General features: G+C 43.6%; 1 protein-coding gene across 1 annotated transcript in view; it reads left to right on the forward strand.

The window, feature by feature from the left end:
* The window catches only part of LOC139263900 (collagen alpha-2(IX) chain-like), an 88,735-nt gene that overhangs the window by 36,059 nt on the left and 27,705 nt on the right, over positions 1 to 24,971 (forward strand). The window contains exons 12-21 of the mRNA XM_070880006.1: positions 4,603 to 4,656; positions 4,779 to 4,832; positions 5,014 to 5,067; positions 9,000 to 9,053; positions 16,828 to 16,872; positions 16,957 to 17,010; positions 17,113 to 17,166; positions 17,276 to 17,329; positions 19,782 to 19,853; positions 19,942 to 19,977. Of these exons, the coding sequence (XP_070736107.1) occupies positions 4,603 to 4,656; positions 4,779 to 4,832; positions 5,014 to 5,067; positions 9,000 to 9,053; positions 16,828 to 16,872; positions 16,957 to 17,010; positions 17,113 to 17,166; positions 17,276 to 17,329; positions 19,782 to 19,853; positions 19,942 to 19,977 (531 nt within the window). The remainder of the gene's footprint in view (positions 1 to 4,602; positions 4,657 to 4,778; positions 4,833 to 5,013; positions 5,068 to 8,999; positions 9,054 to 16,827; positions 16,873 to 16,956; positions 17,011 to 17,112; positions 17,167 to 17,275; positions 17,330 to 19,781; positions 19,854 to 19,941; positions 19,978 to 24,971) is intronic.

The raw sequence follows: 24,971 nt of genomic DNA on the forward strand, positions 1-24,971 counted from the left end.
ATAGGTGTGGTTAGGGAACTACAGACATTTGTCATTTATTTAAAATAGCAATGTCATGAAAAACAAATTCATTAAAAAAAATTATTTAGAATCCTGGCATTTTTAGAATGAGTTAAGTATAGCAACAAGTTCTGAAGTATCTTTTTCATTTCAGAGAGAATTGTAACTCACTTCCTGTGAATCCCACTTTTAGAGATGTTTATCATGTCTCTATTCTGACTGTAATGTAGCTAGTATTATGTTACAAGGAAAATATATATGTGTATACGAGTCACTGTCGTGCAATAACAATTATATTTTCCTCAGTTTGCTAATTTTAGTGGAAAAAAAACAGGCATGAGCATGAAGCAGAGACTGTCTGTGCCTACTTTATACTAAAATTAGAAAAATAGGAAAAATATATCCTAATATTATTCTTTGGCCTCTGTTCCTGCACATTCCTGATATGAAAATGCCAAAATTCACAACTTTGTGCGACTTTTTAATATGATGAAAGTTAAACTTTGAAACAAACAATATAAAAATTGTTGACCAATAATTTTCTTCATATAACATCTTTAATGTAGAAAAATGCTCCAAATGTTTTTTAGAGTGAAAAAAAAAAAGAAATGGCCACTCTTGCGTTGCAACATGCATTTATAAGAATAACTTTATTAATTACTTTGGTCACTTCAAAAAAGGCTTAGGAAGCCAAATTAATTGTAAGTTCTCATTATGACCCATTGCTAACTAATGTCTCTTGTATGTAGCACCAGATACATACTTACATGGTGATAAGAAACTAAAGCTACAATTTTACTGAGCTATCAGTCAGAGACTGGTAGCTGAAGAGCATTTCTCATAGTGAGCAAAACCTGACATGTGCTGTGGGCTGGGGAAACATCCTGTAGGTGTTGGAAGGGAGCCCTGAACATGTGTATTTACACAGTGCCAACAGGCTATGGACAGAAAGGTGAGACATGGGTTTGTGCTCAACATTCTTCGTATGGCGAATTATTTTCTTACCTGTATCATCTTGGAAAGGTGCCAGATGAAAGGCAGGGACTTCCACACACAGATGGAAAGAAACTCAGAGGTAGATTCACCCATATACAGGCCCCAGTGATATTGGCAGAGCCTTGGGAGTAGGTTGCCATGTGTGTTGATTACCTGAGAAACTACGGGACATGGAGATCGGGCGGGAAAGTGGAGTTGAGGTTGAAGATCAACCATGATCTTATCGAATGGCGTAGCGGGCTCGAAGGGCTGAATGGCCTATACCTGCTCCTATTTCTTATGTTCTTATGAAGGCCAAGAAAGGGAAAAGGGAAAAAAATAACTTTTTAGACTCTTGATTTTTCATAGTATAGAAGATATAGGGCTAGATTTTCCACTTTTGTGCTTATCGCCCAAAAATGGGTATCATTTCCGGCGTGGGCGGTAAAAAAGGGTTTTCAGATCTCCGGCTTCTTGCCCATTCTCAAAGTACCTAGTCTCCATATGAAATGGGCGGTAGCGTTAAATCTCGCTGACCTTCTGCAGTAAAGTGTCGCTGCCCTTAGCAACGGCATGGCAACGCTTGATTCCTGTGATTCAGGAGGTCAAGGGTCATCATGACATGCGCAGAAGAGGAGACGGAGAGAGAGGGAGCTGAGAGGGACTGAAGGCATGTGCGGCTGTGGTGTGTGCTTGTTTGGCTGTTGTGGGAGGTAAGAGGGAGATTCACCAGCAGCAAAAAGCCTACTAAGCACCAAGAACATAGTTGGCACCGAGTTTTTGTCCAACAAATAATATACAACATGGATGGGATGGTGGAGGTCCTGGAGCTGGCAGCCAGGAACACTGGTGGCAGAGGGCTCCCAGTGGTCCTGGAGCGCCACACTGCACCCCAAGGTGCCGCACCCCGATTGCTAACCACACATGAGAGCCAGGAGCAACATCTTGCTTCTGGCTTGGAACATGTTTCCAGCTCGGGACTGTCCTCTTCCGTATCTGTTCAAGCAGCGTTTCGGCCGTCAGCCCCCCCACCCAATGAAGCATCGCCTGAGGAGCTCCTTGGCCAGGTGGCTTGGAGTCAGGAGGGAAAAGGGTAGAGGTGGGGAGGAGAAGCGGTGGGGGCGGGCTTGGGGGGGGGGGGGGGCGGCGGGGGTGGAGGGTTGGTTTTTACAGAAATACTGATGATTTCAGACTGATGTTCGGTTTAAATGTTTTTTATTTAACAAAACCTTGTTGCGCATTGGCTCAGATAGCTGCACCGTTACACGCTGGTGATTCCTTAACATCAAAGATATAATGACACTTAACTTCAATCAACTTAAACTTTAACTGTCACCAAGGTGATGCCCACCATTGATGTGTGACCTGCACACCCAGCAGTGTGTCAGTCTTGGAAATAACACCAACATTCTTTCAGGTAAAGCGATCATTGATGAGCTCCTAACGTAAGGCTCTTGCAGCTACCATGCCACCATGGGCCCTTTCATGCGGTCTACAGGGTGCAGGGGCATGGCTTCAGCATCAGCCTGATTGTCTGGGCCGATGTCAGCATCCACCTCCTCATCCTCCTCTTCCTCTCTCTGGTGAGGTGGGCTATCAGACTCATCAGGAAATTTTTGTACCCTCCTTATAGCTAAGTTGTGCAGCATGGAGCACACCACCACGAATTGAGCTTACCTGCTCAGGGTGGTATTGGAGCTCACTTCCTGAGTGGTCCAGGCATCTAAAGTGTTGCTTCAGCACTCCAATGGTTTTCTTCACGATATTCTGAGTTGCTCTTTGGCTCTCGTCGTATCGCCTCTCGGTGTGGGTGTCACACAGGGGGTCATCAGCCAGGTGGCGAGGCCATATCCTTTGTCACCAAGCATCCAGCATTGACTTTGTGGTTGATTGTTAAACAAGTTAGATACAGTGCTCTCACGCAGGATGTGAGCATCATGGATGCTGCCTGGAAATTTAGCATTCACTGCCAGTATAATTTGCTGGTGGTCGACAACGAGTTGTTCATTCAGGGAGTGGAATCCCTTGCGGTTCCTGAAAATCTCTGCATGCTGAAAAGGTGCCCGCATCGCGATGTGCGTATAGTTTATTGATCCCTGCACCATGGGGAAGTTTGCAATTCTGGGGAATCCTAGAGCCCTCTCACTCTGTGCCTCCCTGGTCATAGGGAAGCTGATCAAGTCCCTCCTGTGTGCGTACAGGGCTTCAGTGAACTGTCTAATGCAGCAATGTATGGCATGCTGAGAAAGTCCGCAAATGTTGCCAGCTGTGGCCTGAAAAGAATCTGAGACATAGAACGACAGTACCGCGGTGACTTTGACCTCGACAGACAGTGCAGTACTGATGGTGCTGGCAGGCTGCAGATCTCCCATTATCAGCTGGCATACCTCAGTGATAACCTCTTTGTGGAAGCGCAGTCTCCGAAGGCAGATGGTGTCGGGCAAGTCGAGGTAAGAATGCTTCTCCCTGTACTTGCGGTGGGTGTAACGTCTGGTCCTCCTCATCAGTCTGTCACGTCTTACATTCGGCACATAATGCTGTGGAGCATACCTTTGGCGATCTTGAGTCTGCTGCATGTAATTGTTCATCAAGAAAGGGTGAGAAAGGACAGGCCCCATGCAGTAGCTCTCTGTTTTCCACCGATTGGTCACAAACAATGAATGTCCTGACGAAGACACCTATTAAATTCCAATCGATCACAGTATGGTCAAGATGTTTGTAGTAATGTTCACATCAACTCCAATGACCTCGAGTTTATCCGAACTCCCCCAAGGTTGAAGCACTTTTAAAGGATGCGACGTAATGTAGAACATGGCATCCATAATGTTGTGATTAGTTCTGGTTAGTTCCACTTTTTCTGAGCGTTTTTTTGCGCGAGCGATATTATAGGCGATGTGTGTGAGGTGGTGAAAATGACACTGGCCGATATCATGCCTGTTAGTTTCGATAAATATGCTCTTTACGAAAAAAAAAAGTGGGCGGGCGGTATTATTGAATCTCGGCGTTAAAACAGTGCGGAAATTAATGCTGGGCGCTATTATGGGCGTTGATTTTGCCCATTCTGATGATTCCGCCCCATAAAAGTGGGCGGGCGGTATTATTTTTTCCCGGCGTGAAGCACATGGGGAAAGTAACATTTGCCGATAAGTTTCCGAAAAATGGGCGTCAGTTTACATGTTGTGGCTAAATGAATGATATATGGGCATTATACGTCATTTCAACGGTAAAGTGGGCGTTAAGCATGCAAAAAAAGTGGAGGTTCTAGCCCCATATACTCTAATCTGACTAGGTGCAGGTTTGTTAATTTATTTCATTGAAAAGAAAATTATATTGTTCTGAAGAGATACTGGAAATAATTTTCAATTTAGCCCTGGAGCGTAAAATTTACAGGTGAGACGGCCATTATAAAACCGCATGATTAGCCTCTCCATTGATTTCAATAACGGGTACTAACCCACAATCATTGGTTTTAGTCTCTGGAGGGCAGTTGAAAATTACCTCCATTGTTCTGTAGATCTTTGGAGAAGTTAGCTTTGTAACAATGCATTCTAATTTATATGTTGAGAGTATAAATAATGCAATTGGGCAAAATAATGAGATAATGCTTTCGATGACTACACATTGTAGGGTGCTGTTGGATTTCCAGGACCACAAGGGGAACCAGGACCTAAGGGTGAAATTGTAAGTATCTCAATGTGCATTATTATCAATTATGTCAAACTCTTATTAACATTAACTTTAGTTATAGCAAGAGAGCAGCTATATTTAAGAAATGGTACATTAATGTTAAAATTTAATTTAAGGGTGATATTGGAAGAACTGGTGAAGAAGGCAGTGCTGGTTCCCTTGGTGAAGTGGTAAGTATTGCTACAAAGAATGATCAATTCAAAATAAATAAATGCTTCACCCAAGAATTCCAAAGTAACATGTCCATCGTCCTACTAAAAGCTTTGTGGATTTTTTGAAAGTTATTCATGAGACTAGTCAGTAGATAAAGGAATTAATTGCTAAATAAATTGTATTTGTTGCTTACAACAGGGTTCTCTAGGAAACCCAGGCCCTCCCGGACCGCCAGGTATCATGGGATTAAAGGTGATTTGCAACATATTATTGTCTTTTGTTTTTGAACAGCATTCTAAAGGTAAATTTATATAGGTAATGGATCCAGATTATTTTTTAGTAAGCCAGGTGGATAGGATATGATTACAAAAATTTAAATTAATGGAAATAAGTTTACGGTAGATATTAGAAAGAAATATGTACTTTTTGCTGGGCAAGATAGTGGAAACAAAAACATTAGAATGCTCAAAATGCTATGAAAGTTGGGGTACTATAGGGCTGGGTACGATGTGAGTTGGGGTACTATAGGGCTGGGTACTATGTGAGTTGGAGTACGATAGGGCTGGATACTATGAGAGTTAGGGTACTATAGGGCTGGGTACTATGGGCCCAAATTTGACCAACCCATTTTTTCGGCACACTCACGTGAGATGTGCCAACTTCCTAGGCTCAAAACGGCACCAAAAAGATGTCCCTGGATTATGGCCACTCTGTTGACTCTCCCGGGGCTTGGCACGGCGTGGTGATTCCATTGGCGGCGGAGCTAGGGCCCTGCGTATGAGAGTGCTGACAGCGCTGCGCATGGGAGCATTCGCGCATGCGCATTAGCGAATAACATTGCCGATCAGCCAGTTCCCTGTGCTATCCCGTCTGCACCTATCCCCGGCCGAATGGCCTCTCGTACCGGCCGGCCGGCCTGCAGTCCGTTGATTCCTGCAGCCAGCAGCCTGTGTCTTCTGGGAGCCCAGCCCAGCATGCCTGTGTGTTCTGCGAGCCTGAGGCCAGTTCTCTGTGCTCTCCCGCCCGGTCATCCCGCCCACACCTATCCCAGGCCGAGTGGCCTCTCACACCAGCTGCCCCGTTGACTTCCCGGGCCCGAGTTAGGAAGGTAGGACTTAAGTTTTCTTTTTTATTTCTTCTTGATGTTTTTTATGCTTCTTGAATGTTGTTGTGCTTTGTTGTGTTGTTGTTGTGACCATAATATGGTAGAATTCTTCATTAAGATGGAGAGTGACACAGCTAATTCAGAGACTAGGGTCCTGAACTTAAGGAAAGTTAACTTCGATGGTATGAGACGTGAATTGGCTAGAATATACTGACAAATTATACTTAAAGGGTTGACGGTGGATAGGCAATGGCAAACATTTAAAGATCACATGGATGAACTTCATCAATTACACATCGCTGTCTGGAATAAAAATAAAATGGGGAAGGTGGCCCAACCGTGGCTAACAAGGGAAATTAGGGATAGTGTTAAATCCAAGGAAGAGGCATATAAATTGGCCAGAAAATGCAACAAACCTGAGGACTGGGAGAAATTTAGCATTCAGCAGAGGAGGACAAAGGGTTTAATTAGGAGGGGGAAAATAGAGTATGAGAGGAAGCTTGCTGGGAACATAAAAACTGACTGCAATAGCTTCTTTAGATATGTAAAGAGAAAAAGATTAGTGAAGACACACATAGGTCCCTTGCAGTCAGATTCAGGTGAATTTATAATGGGGAACAAAGAAATGGCAGACCAGTTGAACAAATACTTTGGTTCTGTTTTCATGAAGGAAGACACAAATAATCTTCTGGAAGTACTTGGGGACCGAGGGTCTAATGAGAAGGAGGAACTGAAGGATATCCTTATTAAGCGGGAAATTGTGTTAGGGAAATTGATGGGATTGAAGGCCGATAAATCCCCAGGGCTTGATAGTCTGCATCCCAGAGTAATTAGGGAAGTGGCCCTAGAAATAGTGGATGCATTGGTGATCATTTTCCAACAGTCTATCGACTCTGAATCAGTTCCTATGGACTGGAGGGTAGCTAATGTAACACCACTTTTAAAAAAAGGAGGGAGAGAGAAAATGGGTAATTATAGACCGGTTAGCCTGACATCAGTAGTGGGGAAAATGTTGGAATCAATTATTAAAAATGAAATAACAACGCATTTGGAAAGCAGCGACAGGATCGGTCCAAGTCAGCATGGATTTATGAAGGGGAAATCATGTTTCACAAATCTTCTGGAATTTTTTGAGGATGTAACTAGTAGAGTGGACAAGGGAGAACCAGTAGATGTGGTGTATTTGGACTTTCAAAAGGCTTTTGACAAGGTTCCACACAAGAGATTGGTGTGCAAAATTAAAGCACATGGTATTGGGGGTAATGCACTGACGTGGATAGAGAACTGGTTGGCAGACAGGAAGCAGAGAGTCGGGATAAACGGGTCCTTTTCAGAATGGCAGGCAGTGACTAGTGGGTGCCGCAGGGCTCAGTGCTGGGACCCCAGCTATTTACAATATACATTAATGATTTAGATGAAGGAATTGAGTGTAATATCTCCCAAGTTTGCAGATGACACTAAACTGGGTGGCGGTGTGAGCTGTGGGGAGGACGTAAAGAGGCTGCAGAGGACTTGGACAGGTTAGGTGAGTGGGCAAATGCATGGCAGATGCAGTATAATGTGGATAAATGTGAGGATATCCACTTTGGGGGCAAAACACGAAAGCAGAATATTATCTGAATGGCGGCAGATTAGGAAAAGGGGAGGTGCAACGAGACCTGGGTGTCATGGTACATCAGCCATTGAAAGTTGGCATGCAGGTACAGCAGGTGGTGAAGATTCAAATGGTATGTTGGCCTTCATAGCTAGGGGATTTGAGTATAGGAGCAGGGAGGTCTTACTACAGTTGTACAGGGCTTTGGTGAGGCCTCACCTGGAATATTGTGTTCAGTTTTGGTCTCCTAATCTGAGGAAGGATGTTCTTGCTATTGAGGGAGTGCAGAGAAAGTTCACCAGACTGATTCTCGGGATGGCTGGACTGACATATGGGGAGAGACGGGATCGACTGGGCCTTTATTCACTGAAGTTTAGAAGAATGAGAGGGGATCTCATATAAACATATACAATTCTGACGGGACTGGAGAGGTTAGATGCAGGAAGAATGTTAGCTACAGGTTAGATGCAGAAGGAAGTCCAGAACCAGGGGACACAGTCTAAGGATAAGGGGTAAGCCATTTAGGACTGAGATGAGGAGAAACTTCTTCACTCAAAGAGTTGGTAACCTATGGAATTCCCTACCGCAGAGAGTTGTTGATGCCGGTTCATTGGACATATTCAAGAGGGAGTTAGATATGGCCCTTACGGCTAAAGGGATCAAGGGGTATGGAGAGAAAGCAGGAAAGGGGTGCTGAGGTGAATGATCAGCCATGATCTTATTGAATGGTGCTGCAGGCTCGAAGGTCCGAATGGCCTACTCCTGCACCTATTTTCTATGTTTCTATGTTTAGGGCTTTGTAAGGTCCTCTCCGCTTCCCTTCCCGCCCCTATCTCTGGCTAGCTGCGCTGATTTCTTAACTCTCCGCAAGGGTTTTCTGTGCGGCCACAAGTGGTCACATGCACTGGCTGAAGTTCGTTTGGAGCAACTATTAGCTGTCCAAAGTGGCTAAAATGGCCAAAACTGGCATATGTGGCTGGTAACGGCCCCATTTTGAAAAAAACTAAACTAAACTAAAAAAATCCTAACTAACTCACCTTACACTGGCACAAATTGAATGTGCAAAATGGTGATTTTTGAGATAGTCCAGAAAAGTCAAGTTGCTCCAAAAAAAACAGAGGAACTCCTGGGCAATTTTGGGCCCTATGAGAGTTGGGGTACTATAGGGCTGGGTAGTATGTGAGTTAGGGTACTATAGGGCTGGACATTATGAGAGTTAGGGTATGAAAGGGCTTGACATTATGAGAGTTGGGTACTATGGAGCTGAGTATTATCAGAGTTAGGGTACTATAAGGCTGGACATTATGAGAGTTGGGGTACTATAAGGTTGGACATTATGAGAGTTAGGGTATTATAGGGCTGGGTACTATGAGAGTTAGGTTACTGGAGGGATATGCTTCAATATGCCAAATGGCTTTTCTTGTCCTTGACTTTCCTAAGTCCGTGAATTGTTAACTTTTCTTTTTTTCTCTCCAAATGTGACAGGGATTTCCTGGTGAGCCTGGATTCTCAGGAGATACCGGGGAACCAGGAATTATGGTAAGCTCTTACAATCCCAAACGAAATTCTCAAATGATAAATTTACTAGAGTATGTCAACTATTTTCATATGATGCTTTAATTTTATTTTCACTGACAAAACTATTATGTATTTATTAACGAAAGAAAAACAGGTGATTGAGATATTTAAGACATTGAGGAGAGTAGGCAAAGCAAATTCTTTGAAAGGAGTCAGAATTATAGAGCCCTCCGACATGCTTTCAAAATTAAGAAGTCACGAACCATATAGGAAATTAGACTAAATCATTTACTGCAGTTGACTTGAGGAAATTTGCAGGGCTATGGGAAGTGGGACTAATTGGATAGCTCTTTTAAAGAACTGGCACAGACACGATGGGCCAAATGGCCTACTTCTGTGCAGTAAGGTTCTATTAATTTATGAATAACCTGCTGGGTCTGTATAGTTTTTCAAGAGGGAACTTAACAGATTTGCTAAAACCTTAAATTTGGGACAAGATGTAGAAAATTCGTATGCATGTGTTTAATTATTTGAAAGTATTATCAGAAATAATACTTGGGTACAATTGTTTGCATAAACTTTTCACTTGCATGTACATATGTTTGCATGTATAGTAAAAAGTTGTAATTATATAGGACAAATAGCATGGAACTAAAAAGAAGAAAATTCGAGCTTAAAAGAAACGATACACTCTCCACCACCGGCGCACCATGGCTGCAGTGTGCACCATCTGCAAGATGCACTGTGACAACTCACCAAGGCATTTTCGACAGCAGCTCTCAAAACTGTGACTTCTACCACCTAGAAGGACAAGGACAGCAGGCGCATGGGAACACCACCACCTCCAAGTTCCCCAAGTCGAGCACCATCCTGATTTGGAACAGTATTGCCGTTCCTTCATCGCGTTGGGTCAAAATCCTGGAACCCCCGCTCCCTCACAGCACTGTGGGGCCATGTTCCCCCTACTTTTTATTTGGGTGCGTGGTCCCTTTAATGGGCTGCGTGGCCCATTCAAAATGTCATGCATGCAAAATCTCCCATTGAAAAACTGGTAACCATAAGAACATAAGATAAGAACATAAGAATTAGGAACAGGAGTAGGCCATCTAGCCCCTCGAGCCTGCTCCGCCATTCAATAAGATCATGGCTGATCTGGCTGTGGACTCAGCTCCACTTACCCGCCCTCTCCCCATAACCCTTAATTCCCCTATTGGTTAAAAGTCTATCTATCTGTGACTTGAATACATTCAATGAGCTAGCCTCAACTGCTTCCTTGGGCAGAGAATTCCACAGATTCACAACCCTCTGGGAGAAGAAATTCCTTCTCAACTCGGTTTTAAATTGGCTCCCCCATATTTTGAGGCTGTGCCCCCTAGTTCTAGTCTCCCCTACCAGTGGAAACAACCTCTCTGCCTCTATCTTGTCTATCCCTTTCATAATTTTAAATGTTTCTATAAGATCACCCCTCATCCTTCTGAACTCCAACGAGTAAAGACCCAGTCTACTCAATCTATCATCATAAGGTAACCCCCTCATCTCCAGAATCAGCCTAGTGAATTGTCTCTGTACCCCCTCCAAAGCCAGTATATCCTTCCTTAAGTAAGGTGACCAAAACTGCACGCAGTACTCCAGGTGCGGCCTTACCAATACCCTATACAGTTGCAGCAGGACCTCCCTGCTTTTGTACTCCATCCCTCTCACAATGAAGGCCAACATTCCATTGGCCTTCCTGATTACCTGCTGCACCTGCAAACTAACTTTTTGGGATTCATGCACAAGGACCCCCAGTCCCTCTGCACCTCAGCATGTTGTAATTTCTCCCCATTCAAATAATATTCCCTTTTACTGTTTTTTTTCCCAAGGTGGATGACCTCACACTTTCCGACATTGTATTCCATCTGCCAAACCTTAGCCCATTCGCTTAACCTATCCAAATCTCTTTGCAGCCTCTCTGTGTCCTCTACACAACCCGCTTTCCCACTAATCTTAGTGTCATCTGCAAATTTTGTTACACTACACTCTGTCCCCTCTTCCAGGTCATCTATGTATATTGTAAACAGTTGTGGTCCCAGCACCGATCCCTGTGGCACACCACTAACCACCGATTTCCAACCCGAAAAGGACTCATTTATCCCGACTCTCTGCTTTCTGTTCGCCATCCAATTCTCTATCCATGCTAATACATTTCCTCTGACTCCGCGTACCTCTATCTTCTGCAGTAACCTTTTGTGTGGCACCTTATCGAATGCCTTTTGGAATCTAAATACACCACATCCATCGGTACACCTCTATCCACCATGCTCATTATATCCTCAAAGAATTCCAGTAAATTAGTTAAACATGATTTCCCCTTCATGAATCCATGCTTTGTCTGCTTGATTGCACTATTCCTTATCTAGATGTCCCGCTATTTCTTCCTTAATGATAGTTTCAAGCATTTTCCCCACTACAGATGTTAAACTAACCAGCCTATAGTTACCTGCCTTTTGTCTGCCCCCTTTTTTAAACAGAGGCGTTACATTAGCTGCTTTCCAATCTGCTGGTACCTCCCCAGAGTCCAGAGAATTTTGGTCGATTATAACGAATGCATCTGCTATAACTTCCGCCATCTCTTTTAATACCCTGGGATGCATTTCATCAGGACCAGGGGACATCTACCTTGAGTCCCATTAGCCTGTCCAGCACTACTCCCCTAGTGATAGTGATTGTCTCAAGGTCCTCCCTTCCCACATTCAAGTGACCAGCAATTTTTGGCATGGTTTTTGTGTCTTCCACTGTGAAGACCGAAGCAAAATAATTGTTTAAGGTCTCAGCCATTTCCACATTTCCCATTATTAAATCCCCCTTCTCATCTTCTAAGGGACCAACATTTACTTTAGTCGCTCTTTTCCGTTTTATATATCTGTAAAAGCTTTTACTATCTGTTTTTATGTTTTGCGCAAGTTTACCTTCGTAATCTATCTTTCCTTTCTTTATTGCTTTTTTAGTCATTCTTTGCTGTTGTTTAAAATTTTCCCAATCCTCTAGTTTCCCACTAACTTTGGCCACCTTATATGCATTGGTCTTTGATTTGATACTCTCCTTTATTTCCTTGGTTATCCATGGCTGGTTATCCCTTCTCTTACCGCCCTTCTTTTTCACTGGAGTATATTTTTGTTGCGCACTCTGAAAGAGCTCCTTAAAAGTCCTCCACTGTTCCTCAATTGTGCCATTGTTTAGTCTGTGTTTCCAGTCTACTTTAGCCAACTCTGCCCTCATCCCACTGTAGTCCCCTTTGTTTAAGCATAGTACGCTCATTTCTGACACAACTTCCTCACCCTCAATCTGTATTACAAATTCAACCATACTGTGATCACTCATTCCGAGAGGAACTTTTGCTAAGAGATCGTTTATTTTTCCTGTCTCATTACACAGGACCAGATCTAAGATAGCTTGCTCCCTTGTAGGTTCTAAGAAACAATCCCGTATGCATTCTATGAATTCCTCCTCCAGGCTACCCCGTGTGATTTGAGTTGACCAATCGATATGTAGGTTAAAATCCCCCATGACTACTGCCGTTCCTTTTTCACATGCCTCCATTATTCCCTTGATTATTGCCCGCCCCACCATGAAGTTATTATTTGGGGGCCTATAAACTACGCCCACCAGTGACTTTTTCCCCTTACTATCTCTAATCTCCACCCACAATGATTCAACATTTTATTCATTAGAGCCAATATCGTCTCTCACAACTGCCCTGATATCATCCTTTATTAACAGAGCTACCCCACCTGCTTTCCCTTCTTGTCTATCTTTCCGAATCGTCAGATACCCCTGTATGTTTAATTCCCAGCCTTGGCACCCTGCAACCATGTTTCTATAATGGCCACCAAATTATACCCATTTGTAATGATTTGTGCCGTCAACTCATTTACTTTATTTCGAATGCTGCGTGCATTTAGGTAGGGTGTTTTAATCCTAGTTTTTAAACCATGATTTTTAGTTTTGACCCCCTCCTGCAGCCCCTTTATATTCAGTGGTCTTTTTTGTTTTTTGCTTTGGGTTACTCTGCCCTCCACTTTTACTCATCTCCTTTCTGTCTTTTGCTTTCGTCTCCTTTTTGTTTCCCTCTGTCTCCCTGCATTGGTTCCCATTCCCGTGCCATATTAGTTTAACTCCTCTCCAACAGCACTAGCAAACACTCCCCCGAGGACATTGGTTCCGGTCCTGCCCAGGTGCAGACCGTCCGGTTTGTACTGGTCCCACCTCCCCCGGAACCTGTTCCAATGCCCCAGGAATTTGAATCCCTCCCTGCTGCACCATAGCCCGTGCGGGACTTCCAGACAGCAGCTGCGCAGCTAATCCGGAACGTTGTGTGGGAGTACCTTCACCACACAGACTGCAGTGGTTTAAGAAGGCAATTCAACATGACCATCTCAAGGGAAATTAGGGATGGGCAATCAATGTTGGCCTTGCCAGCAAGGTCCATATTCCATATTTGAATAAATAAATAAAAATACCATTAGTAATTTTTCTATAACAAAATTACATAATGGTAAATTATGTCAACATTTAATAACAACCACAATTTGTGCAAAATCACAAAAATATTGCAAAACTTTTACCTTTTGCTAAGGAGCAATGTCACCATCTGCTATTGCAGCTTTTGAACACATTTTTCACAAAGTCTGTTGTTGTATCATTTGGTAAATGAAAGCCTTGTTCACACAACTGAATTTTCAGAATCCAATTGGGTCACAAATGTTCCAGTTTTTTGTCTTTGTGGGCTGTTTAGGAGCACACCATAAAATCCGCAGGTCAAAGTTCAAGTCTTTGTTCTCACTTAATTGCATATACCTCAGGCTGTGGATGCTAGCAGGTCTTGGAGTTCAGACTGTGGACTTACTCACCAATCTGGCAACAGCATTAAGAACAGTCCATACAGGATATCCAGACTCATGAAAGCCAAATAGGATAAATTAATGAGTAAGAAATATAAGTGCAAATAGAACAGAGTTGCTAGGGCTTCTTTGGGTCACATTGCCGGGGCTTGTGGCCCCTCGGATTTAGTTTAGACACCCCAGTATTCGACTGTCTGCTATTTTTGATCTGACCTTAATTTAAGTGTCCTATAATACAGGATTAGAAAAGCAGAAAAGCATAACTGAATGTGTGAAGGTATGTAACTCTATTTGGTAAACTTTATTTTTGTAAAAGGGGATTGGATAATATACATTTGCATTTATAAATTTGAAACCTGCCATCAGTATCTTGGTACATAGTTAACAATTCTAACCTTGTATAGGCAATATTGACTCCTTATTAACTCCCACCAGCTGTTCTGCTATAATTAGTATACAACATACTCAGCTACAATAGGTAAAGTATACAACTGCTCTCATTTTTCAGACAGCAGCTGCTGGTAATGATTGTGCTGTTGTCATTTACAGCTCCTCTGGACCCATCTTTTGTTTCTTTACTTGTTCCGTTACCATCTCCTTTTGTCTCGCACCATCATCCCTTTTGTCATTTAATCTCTCCTGCCTTCCACCCTATCACAGACCTTCCCTTTTGTTCTCCCCCGCCCCCGCCCCCTTCCCCCTTCCCCTGCCTTTAAACATCCCTAAATTAAATAAAAACAGAAAATGCTGGGAACATTCAGCAAGTCAGGTAACATCTGTGGAGAGCTAAACAGAATTAATGTTTCAGGTGTTTTTATTTCAGATTTCCAGCATCCGCTTTTGTACATCTCTAACTTTTTCCCGTTTTGATGAAAGGTCACCGACCTGCAACGTTAACTTGGTTTCTTTCTCTGCAGATGCTGCCTGACCTGCTGAGTATTTTCAGCATTTTCTGTTTTTTTAAATTTTATTATACAACCTACTCGGTTCAGATCAGACAATAAAATTAAAACTGGCTAAACTATACATCTTCAAGACCAATGCATCTGATAATTAAGTGCAGGTTTGAAGGTGAGATAAATCGCTATTAATATTACTAGCATCTACATTGAATACAGCAGAATAAGTGGTTTATGTTTCCTGTACAACTGACATATATCTCTCTGTATGATGCATGTGATAGAGGTTATTAGTGGTAAGTCTTAGATAATGTACAGTGTGTGTGATTACATCAGTTTTTTTTTAATGACCGGCAAAAGACTTTTTAACGAGAATTTACTGACACGTAGGGCCCAAATATCCCCAGGAGTTGCTCTGTTATTTTTGGAGTAACTTGATTTTTCTGGGGTATCTTTTTAGTTGCAATTCTGGCCATTTAATTTGCGCCAGCGTTTTTTTTTTCCAAAAGGGGGCATTCCCAGCCACTTACGCCTGTTTTAGGCGTTTGGCCAGCAAATAGTTGCTCCAAACTAACTTAGGGCAGCGTATGTTGCCACTTCTGTCCGCACAGAAAACCCTTACCTAGAGTTAAGGAATCGGCGCAAGTAACTACATTTAAAGCACCACCAAGCACTGAACAAAGCACAAAAAGTAATAAGCATTCAATAAAAAAGAAAGAACTGAAGTAAATAATTAAATTAACAAATAAAGAACCTTCCTACCTTCAACTAAACTCGGCAGCGGTTGGCCGTGCGGGAGTCCCTTCGGCCTGGGATAGGGAAGGGAGAACGCGGCTGCCGCCCTACTGACTTTCAACCCCTTTCGGGCGGGAATTTTTTCCCTTTTTGCCCATTTTTTGGGTTTTTGGTCGGGCTTTAAAAACGGCAGCCTGAAACCTGGCAGAGGCATGTGGCTTCGGCTCCCTCGCGTGAGGGATCGCAGACGACTCTATTTAGCCCCGAAAAGAGTTTGGAGATCGGCCAACATGCCCGAGTTCAGCCCTGGGGTCGTAGATCGTAGGCAGAAAGGTATTTTGTCGGCATTAGCCGGCATCTCCAGCGCAACAACGCTCACACCGCTGTCCCCAAGACCAACCCGGGCGGGCTAGTACAGGCAGACGGACGGGGCCTGGGTGCACGAGTGCACTGGAGCCTGGGATCGGCTCACACTGTCTGGAGTCCTGATTCAGAGAGAGAGAGAGAGAGAGAGAGCAGCAGAGGGATAGACGACATCGGAGTGAGAAAGAGATAGAAAGGCCAGAAGCAGTGGCTGGGCAGCGCGGAGTGTTGGAGGATAAAAGCAGGCAGCAGCGACGGCGGCGAGACGTACGGGGACTGACTTGGGCACACGCTCAGCGGTCGGCAAGTGTGCTAGAGCCAAGCGGGCCACGTGTGGAAGGACACCGAGGTCCAGCGCAACACACGGCACTGCAGAGACTCTTTGGCAAACCGCCACCCAACCAAATGAATGCAAAGCCAGCCCAGCATGGCAAGCGACGTCATTACACGACAAGCTATCCTCGGTCCAAACTACTAGACTGCAGCCAAAGACGACGAACCTCTCCCCCCTCTCTCGCCCCGATCAAAACTCAGTCGGACCAATCTGTTTCATGCAGCCCCCATAAGGCCGACCTGTGCGGCAGGCCATTCGGTCTGGGATAGGGGCGGGACGCGTTCGGCAGGCATCATGGGAAGGAGCTACTGCGCATGCACGACCGCTCTCCTGCGCATGTGCGCAGCTGCTGGCACTGTTTTTGGCGCAGGGCTGTAGCTCTACCCCCCCCCACTCCATGAGGAGCACCTCACCAGGACCCGGGACACACAGCAGAGTGGCCAGAATCGTGAGTAAGTTTTTCCGGTGTCGTTTCCAGCGCACAAAGTCGGCGTATCTCGGGAGAGTGCGCTGTAAAAAGGGGTTGGGGAAATTTGGGCCTGTAGAATGTTATTTTATGTCTTTTTTTAACTCTATTTTTGTAGGGCTATCCAGGACCAATAGGACATATAGGAATTCCAGGCAGAAAGGTAAATGCATAGTTTTTGGTACAAAGCTATTAATGTTTGTGTCACGGATCTAAAATTAATTTGTTTTTATATGTCTTCTTTCAGGGTTCAGTTGGATTTGCTGGAATCCCTGGTAGCGATGGTGTGCCAGGTGATGATGTAAGTTGAAGCTGACTATAAACAATAATTTAAACTACTGATATTAAAAGAAAATGTACATCTGGAAAGAAAACTTCAAATGATCCTGTTATTTGATTTCAGGGCCCTCTGGGGGTACCAGGATTACATGGTGAAACTGGACAAAAGGGAGCAAAGGTGCTTTTGCATATCTAATTCTATGCTGTTTAATTAGATTATTTTAAAGTATACCAGATTTGAGTCATTGGTATTTACCAGAGGAATATTCTCTGTTGTTTGTATGTAGGGAGAGAGAGGGGACCCAGGCCCAAGAGGACCACAAGGCTCCTGTGGTTTTCCGGTAAGTTTTTAAAAAAATGTTACAACTTAAAATATTGTGCTGGAACAACAGAAACTTAATCCATTATTTTATTACTGCATTTTCTAATCTGCATCCATTCTGCTAGATAGCTTTATGGAGCAAAACTAAACAGATATTACCTTGTCAACAGCTACTTATCAAAAGATATATTTTGTACGTTTGTTTACAGCCTTTTTCAAATCACTGACCGCCCCTTCAGGTGGTAGGGAGCTGGATTGCTCAACAAACAATGTCGGTATAAATTGCTCTGAGATTGGATGTACGACTCAAGCATGGGCCAGGGGCAGGTGGGGGAGGATACTCTTTCTCCCTCTGATGTGCAAAAGAGCACTCTGTTTCTGTGTGCCTCATCCAGAATATTAACAAAACTTAACCAACTGAGCCAAGTGAAGTTGTGACATTTGTCCCTCATACTCAAAATTGGTGATTAAATGCTAACCTGCTTCTCCTACTACACTACTCCCATCTTCACAAGTATTCCTGTCGATACCACTCCTTGTTCAGCCACTTGGTCATTTCACAATCACTTGATCCCTTCCCAGAGCCAAAAGATGAAGATATATCGTCATAAAGTCATTCTTTAGTAATTTCTGGCATTTGTTTCTTCAGTTTTGTCCTCTTCTCTATGCTTCCCTCCTAAAACTAGCAACTCTTAATGTTGACATATGGATTCAGAGGCACCGTTCACTCCGAGTACCCTGCCCAAGCAGTTGTACTTCATGTGTGAGCTTAGACAACAAGTGTTGGCAGACTATTCTACTACAAAGGGATTACAGCCTGTACTTGCCTAAATGTCCAAACACATAGACATTCCCAGCAGGAGTCACTGCTGAGGAGTAGGAACCCCTTCCGGACTTTTGAGTCCAATTACAGTACTCCCACACTCCCACTGCTGCCCCAGCTCAGATGAACTAGCTCAGCAAGGATGAGCAGTTGTGATTTTATGGCTCAGTACTGCACCAAATGGTGCGTTAATCTACTTTGCCATTGGGGAGTGTAATTTCTGGTTTAATTCAAATAAATTGCTTATGCTGTTTTATTTATTTAGCCGAACAGGCCAAACCTGGTATAGGTTAAAAATACATTTTTAAAGCAACACAAACTCACAGAGCAACAAAGGTTATTGCAGTGTATTGAGAAGGACATGAAATGTGAGGAGGTCAAGCAGGAACAATCTGCGTCTAAAGTTTATTTTATTTTAAAATAAATAAATAAATTTTATTTATTTAGCCGAACAGGCCAAACCTGGTATAGGTTAAAAATAAATTTGGTGGAATTCTGTAAAGCCATATTTTTGTCTCTTTTCTCCCCCCCTCCCTTTTTTCCTCCATCTTCTTCCCTCTGCCCCACCGCACGCCCCTCCACCCATGCTCAGCACCTCCCACAGCATGTGGGCGATCATGAACACAAGCCAGTATCCCACAGCACCAACATTTTTGTAACTTCACGTTGCTGTTGTAAATTTTTGTTAGTATTCCCAACAGTCATGAAATGATCTGTGGCAGGAGTTATATTCATCTGTACATTGTTATTAAAACAAACACTTTTAAGATCACAAATATATATCATGGCTTGCTCTTGCAGTTCATGAATGACAGTCAACTCAATAGTTCATGGATTATATAAAATGGCATTGATGAATAAATAGAGTAATGTTCAAATGCATATATACGCACTTCAATTGGTTGACTGTATTTGGCCTTTTCAGTGAATGCACACTACAACTGATTTTCCTTTTCTCATTTTTCTTTGAAGGCATTTGGTCTCCCAGGCTTTTTGGGCTTAATGGCATTTTGTTGCTCTTAAAAATACTTGCATTCTAAATTCTTATTTTCTTCAGGTATTTGGTGTTATCTATGTGTGACACTGAGGCACCGGGCTTCAAAGCTTTAAGGGTTTAGATACTTAGAAGTGTGCTTTTCTCAATGGTCGATATGTGTACTCACAAACATTTCATCGTCAAGTGTAAAATGTTATCTGACCACACTAAAATCAAGAATAATTAACAGGCGTGTGTAAAAATGAAATGCAAGGGGTAAATTCGAGGACTGTTAAGTACTTACCTGTATATGTTCCATGTATTTTTGTTGTTTGGCCCCCAAAAAATCTGTCTGAAAATAATCCCAACTAAAAACTCTCCTCTGCTGCCCTATTTACTCATTAACAGACAAACAGCCAAACCAGCGATACCCAAGAGAAGACTGGGGTGGGGGGAAGGGGGACAGAGAGAGGAGAGAGGGGACGGGAAGACATGATTTATGGTTGGTATGAAAACAGATTGATGCAAAATGTGACATTTTTTAAAGTTTTTCAATTTGTAACATTTAAGCATTATTTGAATACAAAATAAAGGTTGATTACTGAAGTACTTTTGCCCTCAACTAACACCATTTATATGGCTCTTTATGGACGATCTTGTGTTTACTTACAGGGGCCTAAAGGTGATGCGGGGAAACCTGGAATACCTGGAAAGCCAGGTGCTCAGGGAATGAAAGGTCTACTGGTGAGCAGATTTTCCATTGAAGCTACACTTAGTTATAAAATATCCCTTTTGCAAAATATATCTCATTTATTGTATTTTTTCATCACAGGGTGCACAAGGTGATCAAGGTTCCAATGGCCAGAAGGTAAGAGTCTGCAATGTGAATACAAAAGAATTCTAACAGCCATATAGGCCTGCAATCAAAAATGCTAAATTGGTACTAGGTACAGGGTGCCACTTGCTGTTTCAAAGTCGAGAAGAAGGCGTCAATCCGTACAAAAAGAAGGTGCACCTTTCATTGCAACAACTACATGCCTCATTGCTTAGCAAGCTCTTTTCACAATCAGTAGCAATAAAATGGAAATGTATTTTTCAGTGGTGAGCTACAGTGTGGGGTCAAAGTTGTAGGTGGGGCATGTAGTTGTTGCGATGAAAGGTGCACCTTCTTTTTGTATGGACTGATGCCGCCTTCTAGACTTTGAAAGAGCAAGTGGCACCCTATACCTAGTACCAATTTAGCATTTTTGATTGAAGCATAAATTTCCTCTTGACTTCCCAGTGCTTTACCGATCTGTTACATTTTATTTAGAAAACACAAGTGTCACGGCCAACAATCCTCCCGCAACCAACACCTCTAGTATGCTGGTTTTGTGGACCATACTGTGCAGAGTTGGTTGTTGTCTTTGCCTACTGAATAATAGTTTTTTAAAAATTTGTTCCGGGATGTGGGCATCGCAGGCAAGACCAGCATTTATTTCCCAGCCCTAATTGTCCCTCAGAAGGTGGTGGTGAGCCGTCTTCTTGAACCGTTGTAGTCCTTGTGGTGAACAAATTCTCACATTGCTGTTTTGACCCAGCGGCGATGAAGGAGCGGTGATATATTTCCATGTCAGGATGGTGTGTAACTTGGAGGGGAACTTGCAGGTGATGGTGTTCCCATGCGCCTGCTGCCCTTATTCTTCTAAGTGGTAGAGTTCGCAGGTTTGGGAGGTGCTGTCGAAGAAGCCTTGGCGAATTACCACAGTGCATCTTGTAGATGGTACACACTGCAGCCACGGTACGTCGGTGGTGGAGGGAGTGAATCATTTCTTTAAAGCTCTAATTTTCCTCTCTTTATTTCCATGCTATTTGTCCTGTGTAATTACAACTTTTTACAGTACAGGTACATGCAAACATATGTACATGCTAGCTTATGCAAACAATTGTCCCCCAGTATTGGTTCTGATAATACATTCAAATAATTAGGCACATGCATATCAACTAGTTTATATTCTATCATCTTGTCCCAAATTTAAGATTTTAACAAATTTGTTAAGTTCCCTCTTGAAAAACTATACAGACCCTGCAGGTTATTCATAAAATCATAGAACCTTCAATTTTCTGTCCTTGGGCCAAAAAAACTACCCCACATCAATCTTCTCACTAATACTCTCAAACTCTAACCTTTTTTTAGTCTGCAATGATATTGACATCTCTGTTGATCCATTATAATTGCCCCACCTCCATTTTTAAAAGACTTTTCCCTTTTAGATCTCAGAATGTCTCTCATCCCATCACACCCTGGTACAACAGTCATCTTTGTTGCCTTACCTGTAAGCTGAAATGTACCTGGCCTGGCAGTCCACTACTGGACACAGTTTGAATACAAGTTCTTCCTTTTAATGGCTAAATTCATCCACAACGCCAACATTATTTTGGAATAGAAACAATCCTAATCTCTGATTCTCCACTACCAAACATCTCCTCCAACTTCGTTTCATTGTGCTCCTTTGATTCTCACTTTACATTATAAATATAAGGAAACCTCTCGGTGTCCAAAACTGAGGCTATCCGCAACGGTGCCTCTGCCTCCTCCTACTGTAATGTATTTGCTACATGGGTTCTTTGCTTAAGCATTCATAGCAACACATTGCTATTAAGAACTAGTTGGTTTATTAGCAAAGGTTTAACAATCACACTACAAATTACAGTTCATCCACCAGGCTCACAACCACCTACCTCCATTATGGATTTCCTGAACCCAAATGTCTGGGGTTTTATTGAGTCTTGTGAGCATCACATGACTGGCTAAAACACACACAACTCAACAGCTCTACAAACCTGTGAGCATTCTCACAGGTGCATACATTATATCGACCTTCTTAACTCTGATCCTTTGCTCCTTCTCTCTTCTAAACATGCCCCAGCCCACAATGATCCCATAGTTTTTCATTATCTTCCTCCATTGCCTCTGCTCACAGCAACTTGACTGCTGACATGACCAACCTATCGCTATCCTTCACTATTGTCCCTATCACCTTCAAAAAATGGTCACAAACCTGTTATATATGTAAACTTGTATTTATCATGTACAGCCACCAGAGGGCTCATCCCCTGGAGTCCTAAGGGATCCCATAATTCCTTGGGAGCACAGGTACTTAAGGAGGCCTCACAGGCTGGAGAGACACTCTGGAGACCTGCAATAAAAGACTAAGGTCACACTTTACTTTGAGCTCACAGTATCCAGTCTGAAGTAAGAAGACACAGTATGAAGACTCTTTCTTCATACATAACAACTGGCAACGAGATACAAATAATGAATCCAATGATGCAGAGAACAGTGGGCATCCTTGAGAAATTCTCGGAGGGAGATGATTGGGAAACCTTTGTGGAGCGACTCGACCAATACTTTGTGGCCAACGAGCTGGAAGGAGAAGCGAACGCTGCCAAATGAAGGGCGATTCTCCTCAGCGTCTGCGGGGCACCAACCTATGGCCTCATGAAAAATCTGCTTGCTCCAGGAAATCCACAGAGATCGTATGATGATTTATGCACCCTGGTCCGGGAGCATCTGAACCCGAAGGAAAGCGTTCTGATGGCGAGGTACCGGTTCTACATCTACAAAAGGTCTGAAGGCCAGGAAGTGGCGAGTTATGTCGCTGAGCTAAGACACCTTGCAGGACATTGCGAATTTGAAGGACATTTGGAGAACATGCTCAGAGACATTTTCGTACTTGGCATTAGCCAACGATACTTCGCAAACGTTTGACTGTAGAGACTTCAACCTTGAGTAAGGCCATAGCATTAGCCCAGGCGTTCATTGCCACCAGTGACAATACTAAGCAAATCTCTCAGCACACGAGTGCTACTATAAGTACTGTGAACAAAGTGATGTTGTTTTCAAATTGCAACGTACAGGGCAGGCCCCACATGCCTGCAGCTGCACATCCATAGATGTCTCAGAGTCCACCATCAAGGGTGATGAATGCAAGGCCATTAACACCTTGTTGGCGCTGCGGGGGTGATCATTGTTTCTATTCGTGCCACTTCAAAGGATACGTTTGCAAGGGCTGTGGAACAATGGGACACCTCCAATGTATGTGCAGGCGAGCTGCTAATCCTGTTAATCCTGCAAACCACCATGTTGCAGAGGAGGACAGATCCATGGCGGATCATGACGAACCAGAGCCTCAGACCGAGGAGGCAGAGGTATATGGGGTGCATACATTTACCACTAAGTGTCCCCCGATAATGCTGAAGGTTGAACTAAATGGACTCCCAGTGTCAATGGAGTTGGACACGGGTGCGAGCCAGTCCATTATAAGCAAAATGACTTTTGAAAAATTGTGGTGCAGCAAGGCCTCAAGGCCCGTCTTGACTCCAATTCGCACAAAAGTAAGAACTTACACAAAGGAACTGATTCCCATAATCGGCAGTGCTACTGTAAAAGTCTCCTACGATGGAGCGGTGCACAAGCTACCACTCTGGGTGGTACCAGGCGATGGGCCCATGCTGCTCAGCAGGAACTGGCTGGGAAAGGTACGCTGGAACTGGGACGACGTCCGAACGCTCTCGTCCGCTGATGACACTTGGCGTGCCCAGGTCTTAAACAAGTTCCCTTCGTTATTCGAATCAGGCATCGGGAAGTTCCAAGAAGCAAAAGTGCAGATCCACCTAATTCCGGGGGTACTACTCATCCATCCCAAGGCGAGAGCAGTACTGTACATGATGAGAAAAAGAGTAGAGATCGAGCTAGACCGGCTGCAACAAGAGGGCATCATTTCGCCGATCGAATTCAACAAGTCGGCCAGTCCGATCGTTCCTGTCCTCAAGGGAGACGGCACCGTCAGAATCTGTGGCAATTACCAAGTAACTATCAATCGTTTCTCTCTGCAGGACCAATACATCCTCCCAAAGGCCGACGACCTTTTTGCTATGCTGGCGGGAGGAAAGATGTTCACGAAGCTGGACTTGACCTCGTCCTACATGACACAGGAGCTGGAGGCATCATCGAAGGCCCTCACCTGCATCAACACGTACAAAGTTCTCTTCATTTATAACACATGCCCATTTGGAATTCGATCAGCGGCAGCGATATTCCAGAGAAACATGGAAAGCTTACTGAAGTCGGTCCCACGCACGGTGGTCTTCCACGACGACATCTTGGTTACAGGTTGGGACACAAGCGAGCATCTGCAGAACCTGGAGGAGGTTCTTAGTCGAATCAACCACGTGGGGCTCAGGTTAAAACACTCGAAGTGCATTTTCCTGACACCTGAAGTAGAGTTCCTGGGGAGAAGAATCACGGCAGACGGCATCAGGCCCACCGATTTGAAGACGGAGGCAATCGAGAACGCACCGAGGCCACAGAACATGACAGAACTGCGGTCATTTCTAGGATTCCTGAACTATTTTGGTAAATTCTTACCTGGTCTCAGCACGCTGTTAGAACCACTGCACACCCTACTGCATAGAGGAGACGAATGGGTATGGGGCAAAAGCCAAGAAAATGCCTTTGTAAAAGCTAGAACATTGTTATGCTCAAACAAATTGCTTGTGTTGTATGATCCATGTAAGTGTTTGGTACTAGCATGTGATGCGTCGTCGTATGGCGTCGGGTGTGATTTTGGGAAATTGCAACCGGTTGCTTATGCATCCAGGAGTCTGTCTAAGGCTGAGAGAGCCTACAGCATGATTGAAAATGAAGCGTTAGCGTGTGTTTATGGGGTAAAGAAAATGCATCAATACCTGTTTGGGCTAAAATTTGAATTGGAACTGACCATAAGCCACTGATATCCCTGTTTTCCAAGAGTAAGGGGATAAATACTAATGCATCGGCCCGCATCCAGAGATGGGCGCTCAAGTTGTCTGCATACAATT

The sequence above is a fragment of the Pristiophorus japonicus genome, chromosome 1, assembly GCF_044704955.1.
Source record: "Pristiophorus japonicus isolate sPriJap1 chromosome 1, sPriJap1.hap1, whole genome shotgun sequence".
In the NCBI taxonomy this organism is placed as follows: Eukaryota; Metazoa; Chordata; class Chondrichthyes; family Pristiophoridae; genus Pristiophorus; species Pristiophorus japonicus.